At 41.2% G+C, this 20,343-nt stretch overlaps 1 protein-coding gene across 2 annotated transcripts in view; it reads right to left on the reverse strand.

The window, feature by feature from the left end:
- Positions 1 to 300: 300 nt before the first annotated feature.
- Positions 301 to 20,343, reverse strand: part of ACE (angiotensin I converting enzyme) — a 67,638-nt gene continuing 47,595 nt past the window's right edge. For both annotated transcript variants that reach the window (XM_075350269.1, XM_075350270.1), the window contains exons 13-25: positions 19,652 to 19,788; positions 15,787 to 15,945; positions 13,799 to 13,883; positions 13,314 to 13,457; positions 9,156 to 9,347; positions 8,833 to 8,930; positions 7,534 to 7,703; positions 4,351 to 4,574; positions 3,339 to 3,483; positions 3,103 to 3,201; positions 1,581 to 1,703; positions 1,283 to 1,464; positions 301 to 802 (exon numbers count right to left, since the gene is read on the reverse strand). In XM_075350269.1, the coding sequence (XP_075206384.1) occupies positions 609 to 802; positions 1,283 to 1,464; positions 1,581 to 1,703; positions 3,103 to 3,201; positions 3,339 to 3,483; positions 4,351 to 4,574; positions 7,534 to 7,703; positions 8,833 to 8,930; positions 9,156 to 9,347; positions 13,314 to 13,457; positions 13,799 to 13,883; positions 15,787 to 15,945; positions 19,652 to 19,788 (1,952 nt within the window). In that variant the 3' untranslated portion in view covers positions 301 to 608. The remainder of the gene's footprint in view (positions 803 to 1,282; positions 1,465 to 1,580; positions 1,704 to 3,102; positions 3,202 to 3,338; positions 3,484 to 4,350; positions 4,575 to 7,533; positions 7,704 to 8,832; positions 8,931 to 9,155; positions 9,348 to 13,313; positions 13,458 to 13,798; positions 13,884 to 15,786; positions 15,946 to 19,651; positions 19,789 to 20,343) is intronic.

Below are 20,343 nucleotides of genomic sequence, written 5' to 3' on the forward strand. Positions count from 1 at the left end.
GACAGATGGGTTCAGATCTCCCTCAGGCTGGGCTCAGACTCAAAGTTTATAAAAAAAGAACATGAAAGATGAATACAAGAAGCAGAACACATTTCTAGAATCTCACAAATATAATTCAGAGAAAACTGTAAAGAAACAATAGAAGACACCATTCTTTTGTACCAAACCATTTTTATACTTTGAGCTACAGAATCAACACCACACATTCCAGTTCAATTGGTGGGTCAAATATCTTGACTACTGATGTAGTCAAATGAAAATGCAAGTCACATGTTAAAAGAATTTCAAGATGGCAAAGTGTCAAGTTTTTCACTTACAATATTTATTGCTCCCATTCATGGAGAAAAAAAATCCAACATGATCATAACCCCAATAATAGAATTAATTATACCCAGTTACAGGAAACCTCCCTTCCCATCAGCACCTGTGTAAAAGTTCATCCTCTAGATTTTGGTTTTGAAGGCGCTAGTGGATTGATCTTTCAAGGATGAAGTTCTTTGCATAGTCAACAAGATTTCCCCTGATGGGGACACTGAATTCCAAGTTTCAGAAGGCTGGCACTGGCCCTTCTACCAAAAGAGGGCAGTCTGCTAGTTGTAGGCGCTCCGTTATTTTAGCTCCAGTTCAGATGAGGATTTCTTTGCCCTACGTTTCACTTTTGAGAACTTGACACCCAGCACAATGGTAGTGAGAACCAGGACTATACCAAGTGCCAAAAGGACCCAGGCCCCTGCTGATGCTTGCCCATTGCTCAACGACATTCCCAAGAAGTCGACATTGGATGGTCCCTCAATTTTCGTAGCTGGAATGAGGAAATCATATTTGTCGATTTAGAATTAGTGAACCATCATCAGTATGGTTCTAAGTGGGATTATGGCCTTTACTATACACAGATTTTAAATTTTTATGGTAGAAATTAAAGCCATCCAAGCACCAGGGCAAACTTAGAAAACCAAACCAGAATATTAGCCAAATTTGTCAGTAAATTACTGAATAAAATCTACCAATTGTGTCCTGGTACCAGGTTTTTTTTGTTTTTTTGTTTTTTTATGAGTGGTTAATAGTATGTAGAATAGCACTGGTGTTTGGGCAGGTCTGTCTGTCCACACATTAATCCAGTCACAAAATCAGTCTCTTGTTAATTTGTTACATCCACTCAGACCATCTTTTCCTGTGCACCCCAATTATGCCATGGTATGGTGTAGTCCTTACAAAAAAAAAAAAAAAAGCTAGATTGAGAAAAGATCCCCAAAACAAGTTTGTCTTTTTGCATCGTACTCACATGGAGTCCAGCTGTATTCTGGCCATCCAAGGGTCTCAGAGTTCTTCTGATTTTCTTTTTGCAACCAACTGATCAATGGTTTGAAGTATTCAACAAGAGGCTCAGCAGACATGTTAGTAGTTCCAGTGATGGCATGCATGACTTCAGGCCAAGGTTTGCTATTACCCAACCTCATGGCATCTCTGCAAACCAGGAACATACAAGTATGATCAATAGGTTGCCAGAAATACAGACTAAACCCAGCCCAACACAACAGCTTCTTTTCTATTCTTCATATGTGTTGATTAGAATTTCTTACCCAAGTAATTTTCCAGCATCCACCGATTTGTAGATGTCACATTTATGAAGGGGTCCAGTCTGACCAGCAGCTGCGCATAAAGCCTTATGGAACTGGAACTGAATCACAAAACTGATGAAGTACCTTAAAAGCAATAGAAGTGGAAAAGATGTTCAGACTTACAATATAGCAATAGAAATCAGAACACGAATGACAATCCTGTGTGCAATTTGTCATAAGTGATAAGACTTGTCAAATACTGTAAACACTTATAATGTGGCCATTACATTATTCTGAGTATATAATGGAAATTACATTAAAATTAGATGCTTTATGTTCACAATAATTTAAAATTAACAAAACGTATTTTAAAATGTTAGTTTAATGGCTACTTTTGTAACTATGTTGCATGCTCGCTGCCCTTGGGATGAAGTGGTATCTGTTGCACAAAATCACAATGACTTTCTCCCACAAACGCACCAAATTGGCAGCTGTGGATACACACTAAAAAAGGAAACTGTCAACAGGTTTTTATTATATAGTCTGACTGTAGCACAATGTAAGGGCAGCAAGCAAGATTCTAGTGAGGTATTCTCAACTGAACCATTTCAGTGTAGTTTGTATAGAATAGTTTTCTCTTCTGTAGATTTATCTGTGCATGCTGAGCTGTGGATAAACCCGCCTACACCACTTATTGACAGCTTGCCGACAATGTACCGTTTATACAAGCTGCCAATCAGTGAAGGGGGAGGGGCCCTTCACACAGATTAGCCTGACTGGCCTGCTTGTGAGACCTACCGGTTTTATTGAAGTTACAGCACACACCCTAATAAGTGTCATCCTTGGAATCAGGCTCTCTGCCTCTAAGGCCTCTTTCACATCAGTCTCAATCTGTCTTGTGACTGATATATTGCAGATTGTGGTACGAAGTGATGCGACGGAACCAGTAAAACCGGATAAGTTTGGGTGAGAGGTTCACAAAGCGACGGATTGCGACTGATTGTAAAAAAACTGGTGTGAAAGAGGCCTAAATAGTGCTGCTCATATTAAAAAAAATGTCATAATCCTGCTGACAGATTCACTACAAAAAGCCTTCCACCCACAACAGGTTTCCACCCATTTGTGAGTTAGTGGCAGTCATGGATAGATATTGCTGGTTTTCATCAATACAACCAACCCACCCAAAACCAACCAGTGAAGCTTTTGATAGGCCCAAGTGTCAACTACATTACACATAAAATACTTTTTAAAGTGCAAGTAAAAAGGAAAGTCCAGCTCATAACTGCACCCATGATTAAGGGTGGAAGCACACCAGAAACACTTATGCATATGCCATTATAGCGGCTTCCTTGTGAAAAATTTTGATGTCCCGTGTACTTTAAACTCAAGAAATAAGCTTAATTTGAGCTGGACTTTCCTTTATTTATTCGATCAGGCTGTGGTGGGGCCTTTGTCTGGGCTCTGAGCAGAGAGTGGATGCAGAGATTGTGAGCTGGATTTGTTGCTACTTTTACATATGACTTTCTGAAGTGGGTTTAGTTACCGGATGTATGGAACATTGGCTGGAATGTGGAACTTTGCACCAGGATCAAAATCCTCTTCAGATCTAGGAACTGGAGGACACACTCCCTGATATTTCAGTCTAGAAGTTGAATTAAAAAATTAGATTTGTTAGCAATTTACATAATTCATATACAACTTTTGGGTTTAAGAGAAAAAAAGATTAAATAAAAATTATTCAATTATCCTTATTTACTGAAGCTCTATTAAAGAACTGACCTGAGGTTCCACCACTGCTGGTTATACTCAGAGTCTGGGAATCTTCCATCAAATACCTTCCAACGCCATTGATCCATCAGGTACCCGAAGGGTAGGAAGGCTATTTTATCTAGGGCGATGCTCATAAGGTAGTTGATGTCACTTTCTAAAAATCAAAAGCTTTGACAATTAGATTAGTCTTTCCAATTAAGTACTCACAGGGTTCAGACTGATCAAGAATGGAACTGAGGAGTAGTTCATAGATGCACAGTTCTCCCTCCCCCTTCTCCCTACAATATTTGTGCAGGACAGAAGGGGAAGCTAAACACTATATGCACATCACAATCAGCTTCCTGACAAGACATAACTGGAGCCTAGGAAGGCAACTAGGATAAAGTGTTAAAAAAAATAGAATTACTTATTTCTGAAACTAAAAAGGTCCCATACAAAAAGCCTTAATTTGATCAAAGTACTACATGAACACCATTAGGATTGATAAGATGTATAAAAAATAATATATGAGGGCACCCTTTGCCTCTAACATCTCCCTTTATAAAAGTTATCCAGTTTGGCTGAGTGTTAGACACTAAACTACCAAGGAATAGTTTAATTCCTCCCCTAAAATATATTTTAGATTGGAGGCATGACTACTATGGAACGTTTGGTGTAGAGGAGGGACAAGGGTTGGTGTGTTGTTCCAGAGTTAAAATTATTGAATGTTCTCAGTGAGAGGAACAACTGAGAACATTCAATAATTTTTCAACTGGCTAACACGGTACCAAAACCTTTTCACTTGTTCCAGAGTTAATGACCTCAACTCTTCCTGCTTTCTATCGTATTGGCGTACTTACCAGGGAAGAAAAAAAAATATTTATATATAACTTTGAAAACCTGCCCTGTATGAAAGCAATCTATAATCAAGAGACAGAATAATTAGACAAGATACAGGTAAAACAGCATTTCAAGGTATGCTGGTCCAGGTCACAGCTTTAGATAAACATGTAAAAGAGGACACATCACTGGTGTTTCGTACCGTCATTTTCTTCAAGTTTGTCTAAAAGGCCAATAGAGTGGAGATGTTTTGGTGTGGAAACAGACAGGGCCATTACATCTCCAATAGCCTCATGGAAGCCAGGATTTGCTCCTTCTCTAAAAGTAACTGGCTGATCTTTGTACTGTAGGAAATACTGAACATGTCCCATCTCGTGGTGTACGGTGATCAGGTCATCCATGTTTACCACTGTACATTGTTTAATTCTGAAGAGACAAAAAGTTACTTTGATTTGACAGGTGTCCAATGCTCAACTACATTTCGCTTTAAAAAGCAGAGTAATTTATAAAAAAAAAAAAAAAAAAAAAAAAAAAAACCTCCTTTTTACAAGTCTTTTGCATATACATATATTTCTAATAAATCCATAATCTATGTCGGCAATTCTGGCGTTGAATGCCAAGAGGGTGCTATTACGACAATTTTACCAATTAGGTACAGACCATTATTTCCAATTCCTTAATCACAAGAAGCATTTGTCCCCTTATTTCACTACGGGAAGTCTTTTGTGTATTATCTAGAGTATGTATAAAATACTGTCCTTAAGCCATCGGCGAGCAGTTTGCTCTACAATCCTTTTCGTGATGGGCAATGTGATGACAGATAATTACCTAGAAGTCAAAGCACTACTGATTAGACATTATCTGCACAAATATGCCAACACTTAATCCATAGTTCAACATACATTAAATTAGAGACCAGGTATTGCAGTAAAATAGTTAACTGAAATAGGGCTACAATATGGTTATTAAAGTTTCACAAAACTACAAATCTACTCTAACTTAAACTACTGATCAAAATCGATCTTCGACCTAATGAGGCTGGCGTACCATACATCCACACCTATACTAATGCCATTCTGACATGGATTTTTAAAGTGTTAACTCAGTCTCCACCCCCTCCCCCCACCCCCCCCACCCTTGTTGACCACACTTTGCTGTCCCTCCTTTGAGCTGCAGTTTGTACTGAGCAACCTGAGATCTCAGCAGTCAGGCTTGGTGGGCAATGATCGAACTCAAATTCCAGGAGTATTTCACCCACTATAGCTGGACATATAAAATGCTAATTTTCTATCAGGATTATGCAGCCATATACATCAAGTATACCAGCCCCATAAAGTTTTAAAAGCCATTTAATAACACATGCAGAATTTATGAAATCCGTTGACCAATCTCCTTTAAACCCTGCCCGCAAATGGTGTAATGTTCAGCTTGAAAGTAGTTTAATGCAAATGAGCATAGAAGTCCCAGGACTGGCACATGAGTTGTGTATGCTATCCAGCGCAGGAGCCAGCTGTAATATGCAGTCAACTCCTTTGCATGTGCTGGCATCAAAGCTAGCCTCGACTCCCAATATTTTAAAGCCCAACATACGACTGTATAATGATCGCAACATGTGAGGAACTTTAGACAAAAGATTGCTCCTTTTTCAGCCCATCTACACCTCTGCAGCAGAATCGCAGGGTGCCAGCGAGTTGCTATAGAAAATAACTGCCTAACAATGGTATTCATGTCCGTCATATACTCAAGCTTATCAGATGCCAGAGGAAGGCTCTAATAGGCTGTCAAACGCTGGCAGACTAATTACTTTACTACATGAGTACAGCAGTGCAATTATCAATGCGATCAATGGTCAAGTTCACATGTGGGACTAGTGGCAATATATAATTTCACTCAGTCCTAGATGTGATGGTATGTACACCTAATATTAGAATAGGCCTGGCTCACTATATGGTTGGGAGCTCAGGAGAAATATATCAACTGAAATCCAAAAAAATAGCTCCGGCACACCATAAAGGAAAAAAGGCAAACAGTTTAGGGTGGTGCTAAATGTGGTTTTATTAAAGGAAAAAAAAAAAAAAAAAGAAGAAAAGGGGGGGGGGGGGGGCTTGTGTTACTGCCAATCTGATCCTGGGTATTGTGCACTTACGAATGTCTTTGAATATAGATGTCCTTTTCATGTACAGATGTTTTTCTATATTTTACCTTGTATGAATACCACAGTGCTGGAACTGCACCATGTTCTTTGTTCATGTATTGTTTATCTGTATAGTGCTCTTTGTAATTTTCTGTAATTTCTTTTTGTTTTCTCATTAGTCTGATAGAACCCTTGATAAAGGTCCTACCGAGACCGAAACATTGGGAGAGACTCTCCCCCCCCCCCTTTTTTTCTTCAATAAAACCACATTTAGCACCACCCTAAACTGTTTGTTTTTTTTCTTATGGTGTGCTGGAGCTATTTTTTGGATTTCACATGGTATGTACACCGGCTGCAGTCACATGTCAGTTTATCACAGCCAAAGCCACCAACTTAAATGCATTTGGCTCTGCTGTGGTTTAGACTTCATCTCCTAGCCGATCCGCATGGACAATTCATTGTTAAAACAAGTACTATATGCAAGCAGTGATAGGTTGTCACACAGTCTCAGTGTAATGTTAACCTTTCATAAGCACCACACCATAACTTCGAGCAGGATTCTCAGTGTAAGATGAAAGGATATGCTGTGATCTCCTGGTCTAACCTCCTGCATAAGTCAGTGGGCAGAGAAGCAGCACAGCTCAAATTGTCACTAGCACTTTATTGCAAGTTGCTGTGATCACAACAGACATGACAGGCTAACCTCTGCACACATTTCATACAAGAGTAGCCAAGAATACAGTGCACCTGTGTAAGATTGGCTCAGGCAGTCTGTACTCTGCAGTCAGACTTGTGTGATTAAATGTTAGTGACACATTTGACTTTTAGGATCACTACTTCCAATAGGTGGCGCTGCACTAGAGTTTCTCCTTTCCTGGAGAGACAATTTGAATAAATGTTAGTGAGAAATTTGCTCTTAACCATGATGGGGGCAAATTCTCTGTTGTGTTGCTGCCTGCTTACGGTTGGTTAGCATCATATACTGTAGGTATAAAGTCTCCCCCCCCCCCCGTGTAAACCATTAACTTATTAGCTGCCAAATACTGGTTGTGTTTTTTATTATTAGCTTTTCTTTTTTCAGTTCTGCAGGAGGGGGGAGGAAGGAGAAAAAAAAAAAACCAAAAAAAAACAATCCCACAAAATTTGTTCCGCTTAGCAGCCACTATCACATCAGGTGTCCAGTTAAACATGGTAAAAATTTGTTAAGAAGTCCAAATCAATAAGTCCACAAGTTTATTTAGCAGGTCGTACCTGAAGTCTTTCCGGTTATAGAAATCCCAGGCAGATGCGTGACACACTACATCTCTGTCAGCTGGCTTCTCAATCATGGATTTTTGCCAAAATTCATCTGGCATAGGAATAAGACCTAGAGACTTAAAGAAATTATCTGATTCTTCGAACATCCTCTTTGGGGTCCATTTCTGCAAATACATAAACAAGCTAAATTTAATTTAAAAAGCAACCAAAAAAAAAAAAAAAAAAAACCAGTTTCTCATTGTAGGGATACCAAGTTGCTTGTTAGGCATCATTACAAGAAATCTTCCCTCAGGAGGTAAGCAAACAATTTTGAGGGGGAAAACAAAAAAAAAAAAAAAAAAAAAAAAAGGGGGTGGGGGAAGGGATGAGGGGGGGGGGGAGATGAGGGGCATGACTGAGGGGGGTGGGGGAAGGGGTGAGGAAAGAAAGGTTCGACAACTGAAGACTGTCCCAGGAAGTGGGCTAGGCAGGACGAAGTACCAGATGTTATTGGCCATGCCTGTGAAGGTTGAAGAACAAATAGTTTCATATGTTGTAAGAAGAATTTGTTCCTCCAACATGTCTGACTGAACTTTTGGGGGCAGGTAGATGCTCCACTGAAGGCTGAAGTACTTGTCGCACCCTCAGGCTGGGGCTGACCATAAGCAGGTTCTTCCCGCAAAAAGTGCAGAGCCCTCTCAGCCCAGCATTGGATCATCTCTTTACTAGGACATTGAAAAATAAGGCCCAGATAACGCCTTTAATTGGAACACCTGTGTTGATAACTTCTTTTGTTAATGGTTTTTTGGAGAAGTCCACTTCTTTCTGCTCTGAAGAAGTCTTGCATAGCTTCAAACATGCAAAAAAGATGTGCATCTTCTGACTTTGAATATCCTTGGCATTTGGCTTTTGACGTGGAGTTACTTTTCCCCACAGCTGCCTGTATTCAGGCTTAGTATGAATAAGATTTTAAATAGTTTTTACCTAGGCTATATCATTATCAATTGTACTCAAATTCAATAATTCTCTTAATGATCGCTGACCCTCATGCAGAGTAATGGGTTAGGAAGAAATGCATCAAGTATACAAAGCCATGTCATGAAATTACAAAAAGTTAGCACCTTTCCTATAGAGCCAGTTAAACTCCTTAACTGCTAGGGTAAAAAGAAAATTTAGCCGCTAAGCAGTTATTAGACCTGATCCTGCATCACAACACGCTTCCTTACTCCTACGCCAGAGGGATTCATAGAGGTCTGAAAGAATAATGATCTTCAGTAAAGTTATGTATTGCACTAGAATTGTTGAATAACTTACCTGAGCTATCATTGCAGGGGTAGCATCAACCTGTGCAGCATTAGGATATGGGACAAGAAGATCATAAATGTTGGACCAGGACTGTGCCCACATGTTCCCTATAAAAATATAACAAACTACATTTAGCAAGTCAAGTACCTGACCAATGCATGGAACTTAAGGTAAGAGCTATGGAGTTTTATAGGTTAATGTGGAGACACTAGAGATCCCATATTCATTGTGGTACACTAACTATATCACAGATCAATCAATCATCTTTTTGTGCAGAAGAACCACTAAATATGTTTCAATACAGAATTAAAAGATTTAGAAATAGTACTCACCAAGCAGGTGGGCAGGAATTGGACCCTTCAGATTTATTTTTGTGGCTCCATATTTTTTGTAGAGCGCACGACGGACAAAGGCATGGAGTTCATGGTAGAGCGGCTGTAGCTCATGATAAAGCCTTTCAACATCACTCTCCAAAGTTGGGGTTTCGTACCAGGATCTCCAGTATGCTCCATTGTCGGCATGGTCTAGGAGTAAAAAATAAAAAATAGAAAATAAAGTACATATGTAGAAGGAGATCAAGTATAGGTGATAGTTCGTACATAATTTGGTCTCCTTTTACTTCCAGGACTTTCCCATGAATAGAGGCTTCTTGGAACTCAAGCTTGTGAGGCCTCCTGCTTCTGTCATTTTCCACACACAAGCACTCACATATATGACATTACCTGCTTTGTGGGTCTAAAACTACGTGCTTGAGTGCAAAAAGGTACCATAAGGCCAAGACCGCACTTTGCGTTGCCCTACTTGCATTTCTAAACGCACGTTTTGAGCTTAATTGATTTGTCCAAAGTTGTTTTTTTCAGAAATTTAGCACTGAAAACGCATGCGTATTTACCACGTTTTAGATGCATTTTCAGCATTTTTACATGCTTTTCCCCTTCCGTTTTGACTGATGCGTTTTGAACAACAAGACAATGCTAAATAAAGATTAAATAGTCAAACAAAATGAAAAAAAAAAAAAAAATACATATCTAATGTTTTAAAGAAATTTGTTAAATTTAATGTAATTATAGCGGTTTATTATTTTTGTTAAAATAGCAATAAAATCATAATTTAACTAATTTGTCAGACTGTGTAAAGGGACATTTAATTCCATTATTTTAAGGTCTGAAAAGCATGTGTTTTTGAAGTAAATAACGCAGTGTTTCAGCACCTAAAAAGCATGTAAAACGCTGGAATTTTGATGTTTGCTGCTTTGACATCTCTCATTGACTTAATTGTTAGCAAAACGCACCTCAAATGGCAAAAACAATTGACATGCTGCTTTTTTGAACGCATGGTTTTTGCCACAAAATATGCAAATTAAATGCAGCGTTTAGAAACGCAAAGTGCGATCTGAAAAACTACAATTACCATTGACTTGTACAATCAAAACACATGCCTTTTGGCATGAAAAAGGTGCAGTTCAAAACGGACCTAAAGTACTGGAAACGCAAAGTGCGGTCTTAGCCTAAAGGTACCACTGTAGGGTAGAGCAGATTGGTAATCTAAACAATGCAAGATGGATTCCTGGTATTCTGGAGCAGCAGAAGGTAGAGGCAAGAAACAGAAATCCCATTACAGCTTTCCCTCTATGTGGCATGGTGCACAATATTCTGTATTAAAGTTCAGGCCCCTGCAGGTGAGGAAAATTTGTTCTATCATGCTCCATAAATGCCATGTTTTGCAGACTTCATGGCTGACTATCCTCATTCATAGTAAGATTTCCCATTTGGAAGACCCGCTAGTTTAAATGTTACTCTATGTGGTGGTGGGGGGGGGTGCTCCATCATGCTTCACAGAGCTGTGAAGTAAAAAGGCAGAGTATGGGTAATAGAGTGGCTTACAAATAATTTTCTAACATTTTAAGCTTCCTTCTGGCACATAAAAGGTTTGGGCGGCTAGAAATCGCAAAAACATTTAGCAACTTCTGGCATTTACACTAGATCTGACAACCATATGAAGAGAGTGCGGCGCTCTGCAATGACCGAGTGGCAGAGTGCGCGCAACAAATTTTTACTTAACGTCACATCCATTGGCAACAACTATGACAAGGACACCTGTTGGCAGCGGGTTACTGACGATACTCTCCAAGAGTGTAACCATAATTGTTGGTTTATTCAGGAACATAGTAAGCTTAAGGGTATGACCGCACTTTGCTTTTTACCTGCTTTTTTGCTTTTTCAATTGCAGCGTTTAATGCCAAAATGGATGTGTTCTGCTTTTCAAGCATAGTCTATGGGAATTTGGGTTTCTTGTCCGCACTATGCTGTTCAAAATGCTGCCTTTGTGGTAGAAATTTGGGCAAAAACTCTGCTTGTCAAAGAAGCAACACGTCAATTGTTTTTGCCATTTGGGTTTTGCACCGCAAAGCAGAGTTTTTCCCAAAGTTCTGCCACAAAGTTCTGCAGCAGTTTGAACAGCATAATGTGGACGAGAAACCCAAATTCCCATAGACTATGCTTGAAAAGCAGAACACATCCATTTTGACAAACGCTGCAGTTGAAAAAACAGCAAAAAAGCAGGTAAAAAGCAAACTGTGTACATACCCTAAGAGATTACAGGAAATAATTTGTGTTTGCAAGCAGCTTCTTTTCTCATGGACACAAGGATCAGAGTTCAGTCACATACTGTTCCTGTGAGACCTGATGGAGTGTTTTTTTTTTCTTTTCTTCTTACACAACAACTTAACAGCATACAAACATAGCAACTAAACAGTCAGCCCGGAATCGAGTTGTTGCACTAAACATTCCAACACCACCAGTCACGCAGGCCATTTGTCCATAGAATAGAACATGATCACTAACTGCACATGGAGGACCTATACAAAGTAATGGGACCAGAGCAGCAGCATTTATGGACAAGTAAGTTTTGAGATTAGATTTTGTGAACGGATGCTGTTCCATTATTGAAATTTGTCCTTAGTTTCTTTAAGATGACAAACCACCACCAGACCCAAGCAACCATTACAGATATATGGGGAAACTTTTACCACATCCTACACCAACATATTCTTTGGGACATTGAAACAGTTAAATCTTCAAGAGATCCACCTGAATGTTTACAGAAAGTCCTTCATTTGATGAGAACTATACAGTAGGACGGCACAGAGTCAGGACAGAACTATCTGGGGCAAACACTTTTCCGCTGAAAGTCTAAAACATTCGCAACAAAAAGGGAGGTATACCCTTAACAGCCATGTGTTGAGTTATTAATATTATTGCACCATTTATTCTATGGCGCTGTACATGTGAAAGGGGTGTACATAATAGGGACAAGTAGAACAAACAATACAAGGCACAGACTGGTACAGGTCCCTGCCCTGAGGGCTCACAGTCTACAGTTAAACTATAAAATAATATTTGTCGTGTTATACTGTAGCGCCCCTGAGCCATCAGGTGCTACAGAGTAATGCATCTAGTCAGATTTAGTGCTTACCCTCAGGGACCTGGAATACCAGTGCCACACACACACACACACACACACACACACACACACACACACACACACACTGCAGCTCCAGGTGCAGAACTGAGGAGCTCAGGAGTGACCTGAGGGCCCAGGCATGTGGTTGCCGGTGGAGTACTCCCAAAACCATAGCACCAATAGGGTGCAGAGCCCTAGGTCAGGCAAACGCTCCAGGCAGATCTGAAAATCTGCACACAGTGAGGGGACCATCCAGGACCTCACTGACCTTAACGTTCAGGACACCGTAGCAATGGGAGAACCGGGGAGCAGGACCAGAGAAACCGACCCCACAGGGTTCAAGCTACCTGTATACGGACTAAGATTGAGAGACTACCAGAAGAGGACCCCCAGACACTCCAATCCACGGGGACCCACCAACCAGAGACCGGTACAGGGGAAAGAAGCCCCAAGTTCACCACACCAGCACTGGAACTAAGGGGACCAGCCTTCATCGGGTTGCCAGTCATAACACTGAGTAAAAGGAACCCGTTACACTGCAATCTTGTGTGGCCTACATTCTTTCTGCGCCCAGCAACATCTATCCCCTGGCCCTACTTGCGGAGGGCCCAACATCCAGGCTGCCACTAACACCAGCCCCAGTAGTGAGAACTGTGCAGAGGCGGCTCCACTAAATAGCCGCAAGCCACAAGTGGCTGCACGACAAAAACTTATTACAATTCCCCTGTAAATAACCCCTTTTTAAAGAGACTCCCAGGGTCACGGAACCGGGCAACGGCCACCCAGTGAATTGTCCCAACGTAACCAGGCCTGGTACAGAGTATCCCATAGCCCTGGGGCGAGTCAATACAAGCTGTACACTCACTATATTGTATTAAAGTGTCAAATCTTCAGAGTTATCCTATGTAAAAATATTTACAAAAATGTGGGTGTACTCACTTATGCTCCACTGTACATATTCACAAAAAAACTCAAATCACAGAATGGATAAAAGTGCACAATTTTTAGTTTATAATGCTCAGTCTTACCATTCAGTACTGCCGCTTCATTCCCAAGTTCCACATATCTAGTGTACTTTCCACGCATCAGTTTGCCAGAAACATCTCGCCAGCCTTTCCAGGCAAACAACAGTTCATCGTAGTTTCTTGATTTGGCCATTATTTCCGTTAGATCTTACAAAACACAAAAACCGATGAGTGACAAGCTCTTTAAATGTTGTGCACAGTTTTACTATTTTATGTAGGGAGGGAAGTAAGCCCAAAACATGACATTGATCAATTACTTCAAATCATGAACAGCATAATGTCATGCTTGCAGGGTATAGGAACCTTACCAATTAAAAATATATATATGTAGTGAACGTCTCTGGATATGACATGCAGTGATATGCAGTACTGCTCGCCTCCCCAGATCTCTTCCCTTTGCCACTTAGTTGATCTAGATTAGGCCTCAGTCAATTACCATAGCTTAAAAAAAAAAAAAAAAAAAAAAAAAAACACACACACAATCTCACCTGGGTCAAGAGGCATACACTTGTCACCATTGCATACTTTAGCCTTGCTATAGATGGTTTCCATATCAGAGACAATTTGGTTGTACTGAAATTACAAAATGGTTTGAAAAACAAACTTAAAAGCGGTTGTCCAGAATTGCAAGATTTTTCCTCCTGTCCTTCAAAATAGGTCATTAGAAGCAAATTATGGAAAACTGATCTCACGGTCCGGGGGGAGCGCCAAGGAGGCCAGATTAGTTGGTTGCTTTTAAAATAAAAAAAAAAAACTTTTTTTCTCGTACCACAACGAGTTTCGATATGTGAAATATCTTCATCAGGTGGCTGTTTAATGAAGCACATGGAGTAACATTTAAAGGGGGTCAGTGCATTTCTATTGGTGATTAACAATGGTTAGTCATATTAACCCTTACTTGTTAAACACATTAACCCTTTTAAAAATAAGAAAAAAAACAGCTAAATAAAATAGCAAATTTTAAAATGTGACAAATACTAAAAAAGGGGGAAGGGGGAGGAAGGGAAATTACAAAGAACAGAGAAATACATACATACATACATACATACATACATACATACCCCCGCTAATTTAAATTGCATCTAAACCAAATTTACACATGTAATATTACATTGCTGTAGTAATGGTATTCAACATTACAGCATCCATCAACCTGTGTGCACACAAAAAAAAAAAAAAAGGGGGGGGACCCCAAATATGTGAGCGTTCCTACTATAATATCTGTGTTTAGCAACATTTGATAGTTAAATTTAAACCCTCAGGGTACAGGGTCCCCAGTTTAGAGTTATTGGATCTATAAACTGGGGACCCTGTACCCCGAGGGTTTAAATTTAACAATCGAAAATGTTGCTAAACACTCATATTAATGATTTTTATACACGTGCAAATATATGTGGAGGCGGTTTATAACCGCACCTAATGTGCATACATGTGCATAACATTATGTGGAGCCGCATATGTGTATATAGAAAAACTCTCGCATATTTGGGGTCCCCACCCTTTTTTATGTATGAGGCTTCCCAATTTTAATTACAATTTTATATTATGTGCACAGGTTATGAGGAATGCTGTAATATTACAATGCTGTAATGGTATCCATGTGTAAATTTGGTTTAGATGCAATTTAAATTAGCAGTAATAGGTTTTTTAATTCTCTGTTCTTTGGAGTTTCCCTTCCCCTTTAGCATTTGCTTCTATTTTATTTAGCTATATATGTTTTTTTATCTTTTTAAAAGGGTTAATATGACCAACCATTGTTAATAACCAATAGAAATGCACTGACCCCTTTAAATGTTACTCCCCGTGTTTCATTAAACAGCCACATGATGAAGATATTTCACATATCAAAACGCATTGTGATGAGAAAAAAAAAAAAAGTTTTATTTTTAAAGCAACCAAAAAATCTGGCCTCCTTAGCGCTCCCCCGGACCGTGATATTTTTTCATATATCTATATTCCCCTTGTGGGACTCACGGCAGGAGCCGCTTTGCGGTGGAGGCTGAAGTTCCTGATCAGGTCTGGCGGCACACAGGAATCCAGTGAACGGTCATATGATGTTCCACAAAGACACAGCCCCTTTTGGACGGACACATCCAGAGCAGCGTCTGGGCGATGCACCAAGCTCAAACATCCACACGTGAACTGAGGTTGTGCAGGGTTGCACAACCCCTCCAGGTGAGCGGCTATAATCTACCCACAATGGTCAGCTCCCTAAGATGCTTCACATGTGCTCCTCTCTCCATCTTTATTACAAGCAAATTGACACCCAATTGATTGTGAGAAATAGCAATATTAAGTAGAAATATCTAAAGTCGGCCACTTCATTCAACTTTAGCGTGTTCAAGTATGAGCCAAATACCAAAGGTTAAAGCAAACAAATCATTTTTGGAAATCATTTTTCAAAGTCTTCCCATATAAAAAATGTATGACCCTTAAACCATTAGCCATCATAAAATTAAACTAAAATTGTGCTCACCTCTTTCTGCTTAGCCTCTGTCAGGGCAGCCTTATCAATATCACTGAGTTTTCTCAGTAACCGCTGGAACTCCGGGTGCGTGAAGTCACTGTAATCAAAGTTGCGTGCCTGCTTTCCATAGTACAAAGTATGATTAGACATCGCTAGGTTCTTCTCCAGCTGAAAAGGAATAAGAGCAGTTACATTTTTGAAACCTAAAATTAAAGGTTTAGAGGATGTATCTATAGAAATAGAGGTTCTCCCTTTAAGGGTATGCTCACACGAGCGTATGAATTGGACGAATGCAATGAGAGAGTCTCACATTACACTCGGACCAATTATATTCAATGAGGGAGAGCAGATTGTCAGCTTTTTTCTCTCATCCAGAATCTAAATGAGATAAGTCACAACATATTGCAATTGTCAGAGCTGAGTCACTCGCACCCATACAAGTATATGGGTGCAAGTGAAACATTGGACTGCACGCGGATGACATCCGCGTGCAGTGTCATAATCGCACCAGCTGACAATGGAGGAGATTGAGAGATTAATCCCTCCCTCTCCTCCGCAGCTGTGATCAGAGCACAAGATCGGAACACAGTTGCATGACACTGCTCATGCTGGCAGGACAGCGGAAGCCATGGGTCATTAGCATATATCGGATGCAATCGCAACAGATTCCATACCATCGTGCGAGTCGAGCCTTAAGGAATAATAAACACTAGTGATGAGCGAGTACTAAAGCTTGGGTGCTCGAGGCTCGGGCCGAGCATCCCAAGATACTCGTGTACTCGGCCCGAGCACCGAGCCCAATGTTATCCTATGGGAGACCCGAGTATTTTTCTGAAATGACCCCCGGCAGCATGTAGAAACCCTAAAAATGTCACAAAAGTCTCAGAAGAGTGCTCAAATGACATGGCAACAGCATGGGGAAGACCCCTTGAAGCATTTATCACTCAAAAGTCACAGCTGTGAACAATTTTGTCCGAGTTTTACGACATTTTTACGGACTCACCAGAAAACCTTCCAAAATGACACCAAAATGAATTTTCATGGCGGAAATGTTAAGGGCACATACCCAATAGTGAGATAGAGCTGGTGTATGTAACTGAGATTAATACATGAAAGATTTTACGTAAAACATTGTGTGGCACTCCGATGTCCAAAACGCACGTTTTGTGCTTTTTACTAGCGATGTCAGTCATTTTTTTTTTTTTTCATTCTATCTCCCGTCGGTCAGTCTCGCTCTGTCTTTGTCTTGTCTGTCCCCCTCTCACAGTCCGTCGGTCATTCTCCCCCCTCTCTCTTACTTACCGTTCCCCGATCACTGCCGCGGCGCTGCACTGCTGTTCACTAAACTCCGGCGGCTTTTCCTCTTTTGAAAAAGCTGGCCGCTCAAACACTTATTCCCTGCGTTCCTGCTTTTCGGCGCCTATGATTTGTTGCAGTGAGACACGCCCCCACGCTGAGTGACAGGTGTCTCACTGCACCCAAACACAGCAGCCGGTGGGTGTGTGTATACTGTGCAGTGAAATAAATTTAAAAAAACGGCGTGCGGTCCCCCCAATTTTAATACCAGCCAGATAAAGCCATACGGCTGAAGGCTGGTATTCAGGATGGGGAGCTCCACGTTATGGGGAGCCCCCCAGCCTAACAATATCAGTCAGCAGCCGCCCAGAATTGCCGCATATATTATATGCGACAGTTCAGGGACTGTACCCGGCTCTTCCCGATTTACCCTAGTGCGTTGGCAAATCGGGGTAATAAGGAGTTAATGGCAGCCCATAGCTGCCACTAAATCCTAGATCAATCATGTCAGGAGTCTCCCCGAGATTCCTTCCATTATTAATCTGTAAATTACAGTTAAAAAACACACACCCGAAAAATCCTTTATTAGAAATAAAAAACACTAACAAAGTCCCTCATCACCAATTTATTAACCCCGACAAACCCTCCATGTCCGGCGTACTCCAGTCCTCCAGCGTCGCATCCAGCTGTGCTGCATGAAGGTGACAGGAGCTGCAGAAGAAACCGCCGCTCCTGTCAGCTTCACACAGCAACTGAAGACAGCTGCGCGATCAGCTGAGCTGTCACTGAGGTTACCTGGATCCAGCGGTGGATGCAGCAGTGGCCGCGGGTAACTTCAGTGACAGCTCAGCTGATCGCACTACTCACCGCCGCTCCGGTCAGCTCCACTCAGCAACTGAGGTGAGTATCGCGATCAGCTGAGCTGTCACTCAGGTTAATCGCGGCCACCGCTGGATCCAGCGGTGGCCGCGAGTTACCTGACAGCAGCTGATCGCACTACTCACCTCAGTTGCTGTGTGAAGCTGACCGGAGCGGCGGTGTATTCTGAAGCTTGTCACCTGCATGCAGCAGAGCTGGACGCGACGCTGGAGGTCCGTGGATTACGCCGGACATGGAGGGTTTGTCGGGGTTAATAAATTGGTGATGAGGGACTTTGTTAGTGTTTTTTATTTCTAATAAAGGATTTTTCGGGTGTGTGTGTTTAACTGTAATTTACAGATTAATCATGGAAGGAATCTCGGGGAGACGCCTGACATGATTAATCTAGGATTTAGTGGCAGCTATGGGCTGCCATTAACTACTTATTACCCCGATTTGCCAACGCACTAGGGTAAATCGGGAAGAGCCGGGTACAGTCCCAGAACTGTCGCATATAATGTATGCGGCAATTCTGGGCGGCTGCTGACTAATATTGTTAGGCTGGGGGGCTCCCCATAACGTGGGGCTCCCCATCCTGAGAATACCAGCCTTCAGCTGTATGGCTTTATCTGGCTGGTATTAAAATTGGGGGGGGACCGCATGCCTTCTTTTTAATTATTTATTTATTTTACTGCACAGTATAGACACGCCCACCGGCTGCTGTGATTGGGTGCAGTGAGACACCTGTCACTCAGCGTGGGGGCGTGTCTCACTGCAACCAATCATAGGCGCCTGTGGGCGGGGAAAGCAGGGAGTATGAGATGGCTGTGTGCAGAGCCCAGCGCGCCCGCCGGTATAAAGGCTCTGTCACGCTGTGCAGGCCGGCCAATCACTGCAATTCCACAACAGGGCTGTGGCATTGCAGTGGTCTGCCAGCCAATCCCTGCATGAGGGCTGGCTCTCAAAAGAGCGCCAACATGCAGGGATGAAGACCACGAGTACAGCACGAGTATCGCGAAATTACTCGGTAACCGCTGAGTAGCCCGAGTACAGTGATACTTGTGCGAGTACCGAGTAGTAACAAGCATACTTGCTCATCTCTATTTCACACACACACACACACACACACACTATAACATTCTGGATACTGGTATCCTAGACTTGAGAGCCTACTGAAAACTGGGTTACATGTCTTTCAATACACAAAAGGCCTGTGCAGTGACAAAAGTATTCAGTATTTGGACAACCAAAATTCCCCCAATGTAAAAAAACAGCCGAAGACAAGCTATGTGCACACAGTGCGTTTTGAGTTTTTCAGGTGCGTTTTTGGGCTCAAAACTGCATGACTTTACTTCCCCAGCAAAGTTATGACTTTATTTTTGCTGTCCGCGCACAACTTTTTTTTTTAGCTGAATTTCAGCGCAAAAAAAAAAATAATAATATGGGACATGTCAATTCTTTCCTGCGTTTCTCCCCATGCAATGCATTGGAAAAACGCAGAGATCAAAAACGCAGTAAAAACGCATGCGTTTATTGGTGAGTTTATGCATTTTTAGTGGTCAAAAACGCAGCGTAAAAAAATAAAAAACACAAACCAAAAACGCTGTGCGCGCACACAGCCTTGGTCATGTGTGCCCTGCAAGACTTATCAGAAGCCACTTCACAATTTTATGACTTATGCAGTAGCCTCAGCCTCCTTCTCCAGTAAGCACCCGCTTACCATAACTTGGTTGTTGTGATCTGTGATGTCCGTGTTATAGGTCCAGGATGCTTCGGTGTATGAATTCCACACCTCCTCTGCGGTGCTGTTGTACACACTTAGGAAATCTTCCGCTTCCCTCTCATTAGCATTTTTTTCTGAAAATAAATACAGATTTCAAGATTTGTATACAGGACTAGCAGCCGATTAATAAGCTTTCGATGCCAGTTACACAGCAGACGTTCTACAAAGCATCATAACCCTTCCACATGACACCTACAGCTTGTAGGACATCCTATTCTAACTGCATAGATCTCAATGTAGAGTTGGTTCTTATAATTGCATTTTTAACCATTCAGGAAAGACTTTCTAAAAGAATGAGGATTCTATGGGGATTGGTTTTCTGGAAAGGGAGATTTGCTTGAAATGTGCCACCATACTCCAAAGGCGTGGTGCAAATATTTGGCGTGCTACAAGCCAAAAACGCAACAACTATTTTTGTTGGAACCTGAATAAAACTAATAATGAAAACATCACTTGTGTTCATTGGTAGCATTTAGGGGATACAACTCATCTCAGAAAACATGTTCTCCAAGCTGCATTGGAAAACAAAAAAAATAAATAAATATAGAAAATATATGACTTTGGTCAACCTTCCGCATTGAAAAATAGACCAGTGAAACTTCATTGCTGTATCATGCTTTACTAATGTA

The sequence above is a fragment of the Anomaloglossus baeobatrachus genome, chromosome 5 (assembly GCF_048569485.1).
Source record: "Anomaloglossus baeobatrachus isolate aAnoBae1 chromosome 5, aAnoBae1.hap1, whole genome shotgun sequence".
Classification (NCBI taxonomy): Eukaryota; Metazoa; Chordata; class Amphibia; order Anura; family Aromobatidae; genus Anomaloglossus; species Anomaloglossus baeobatrachus.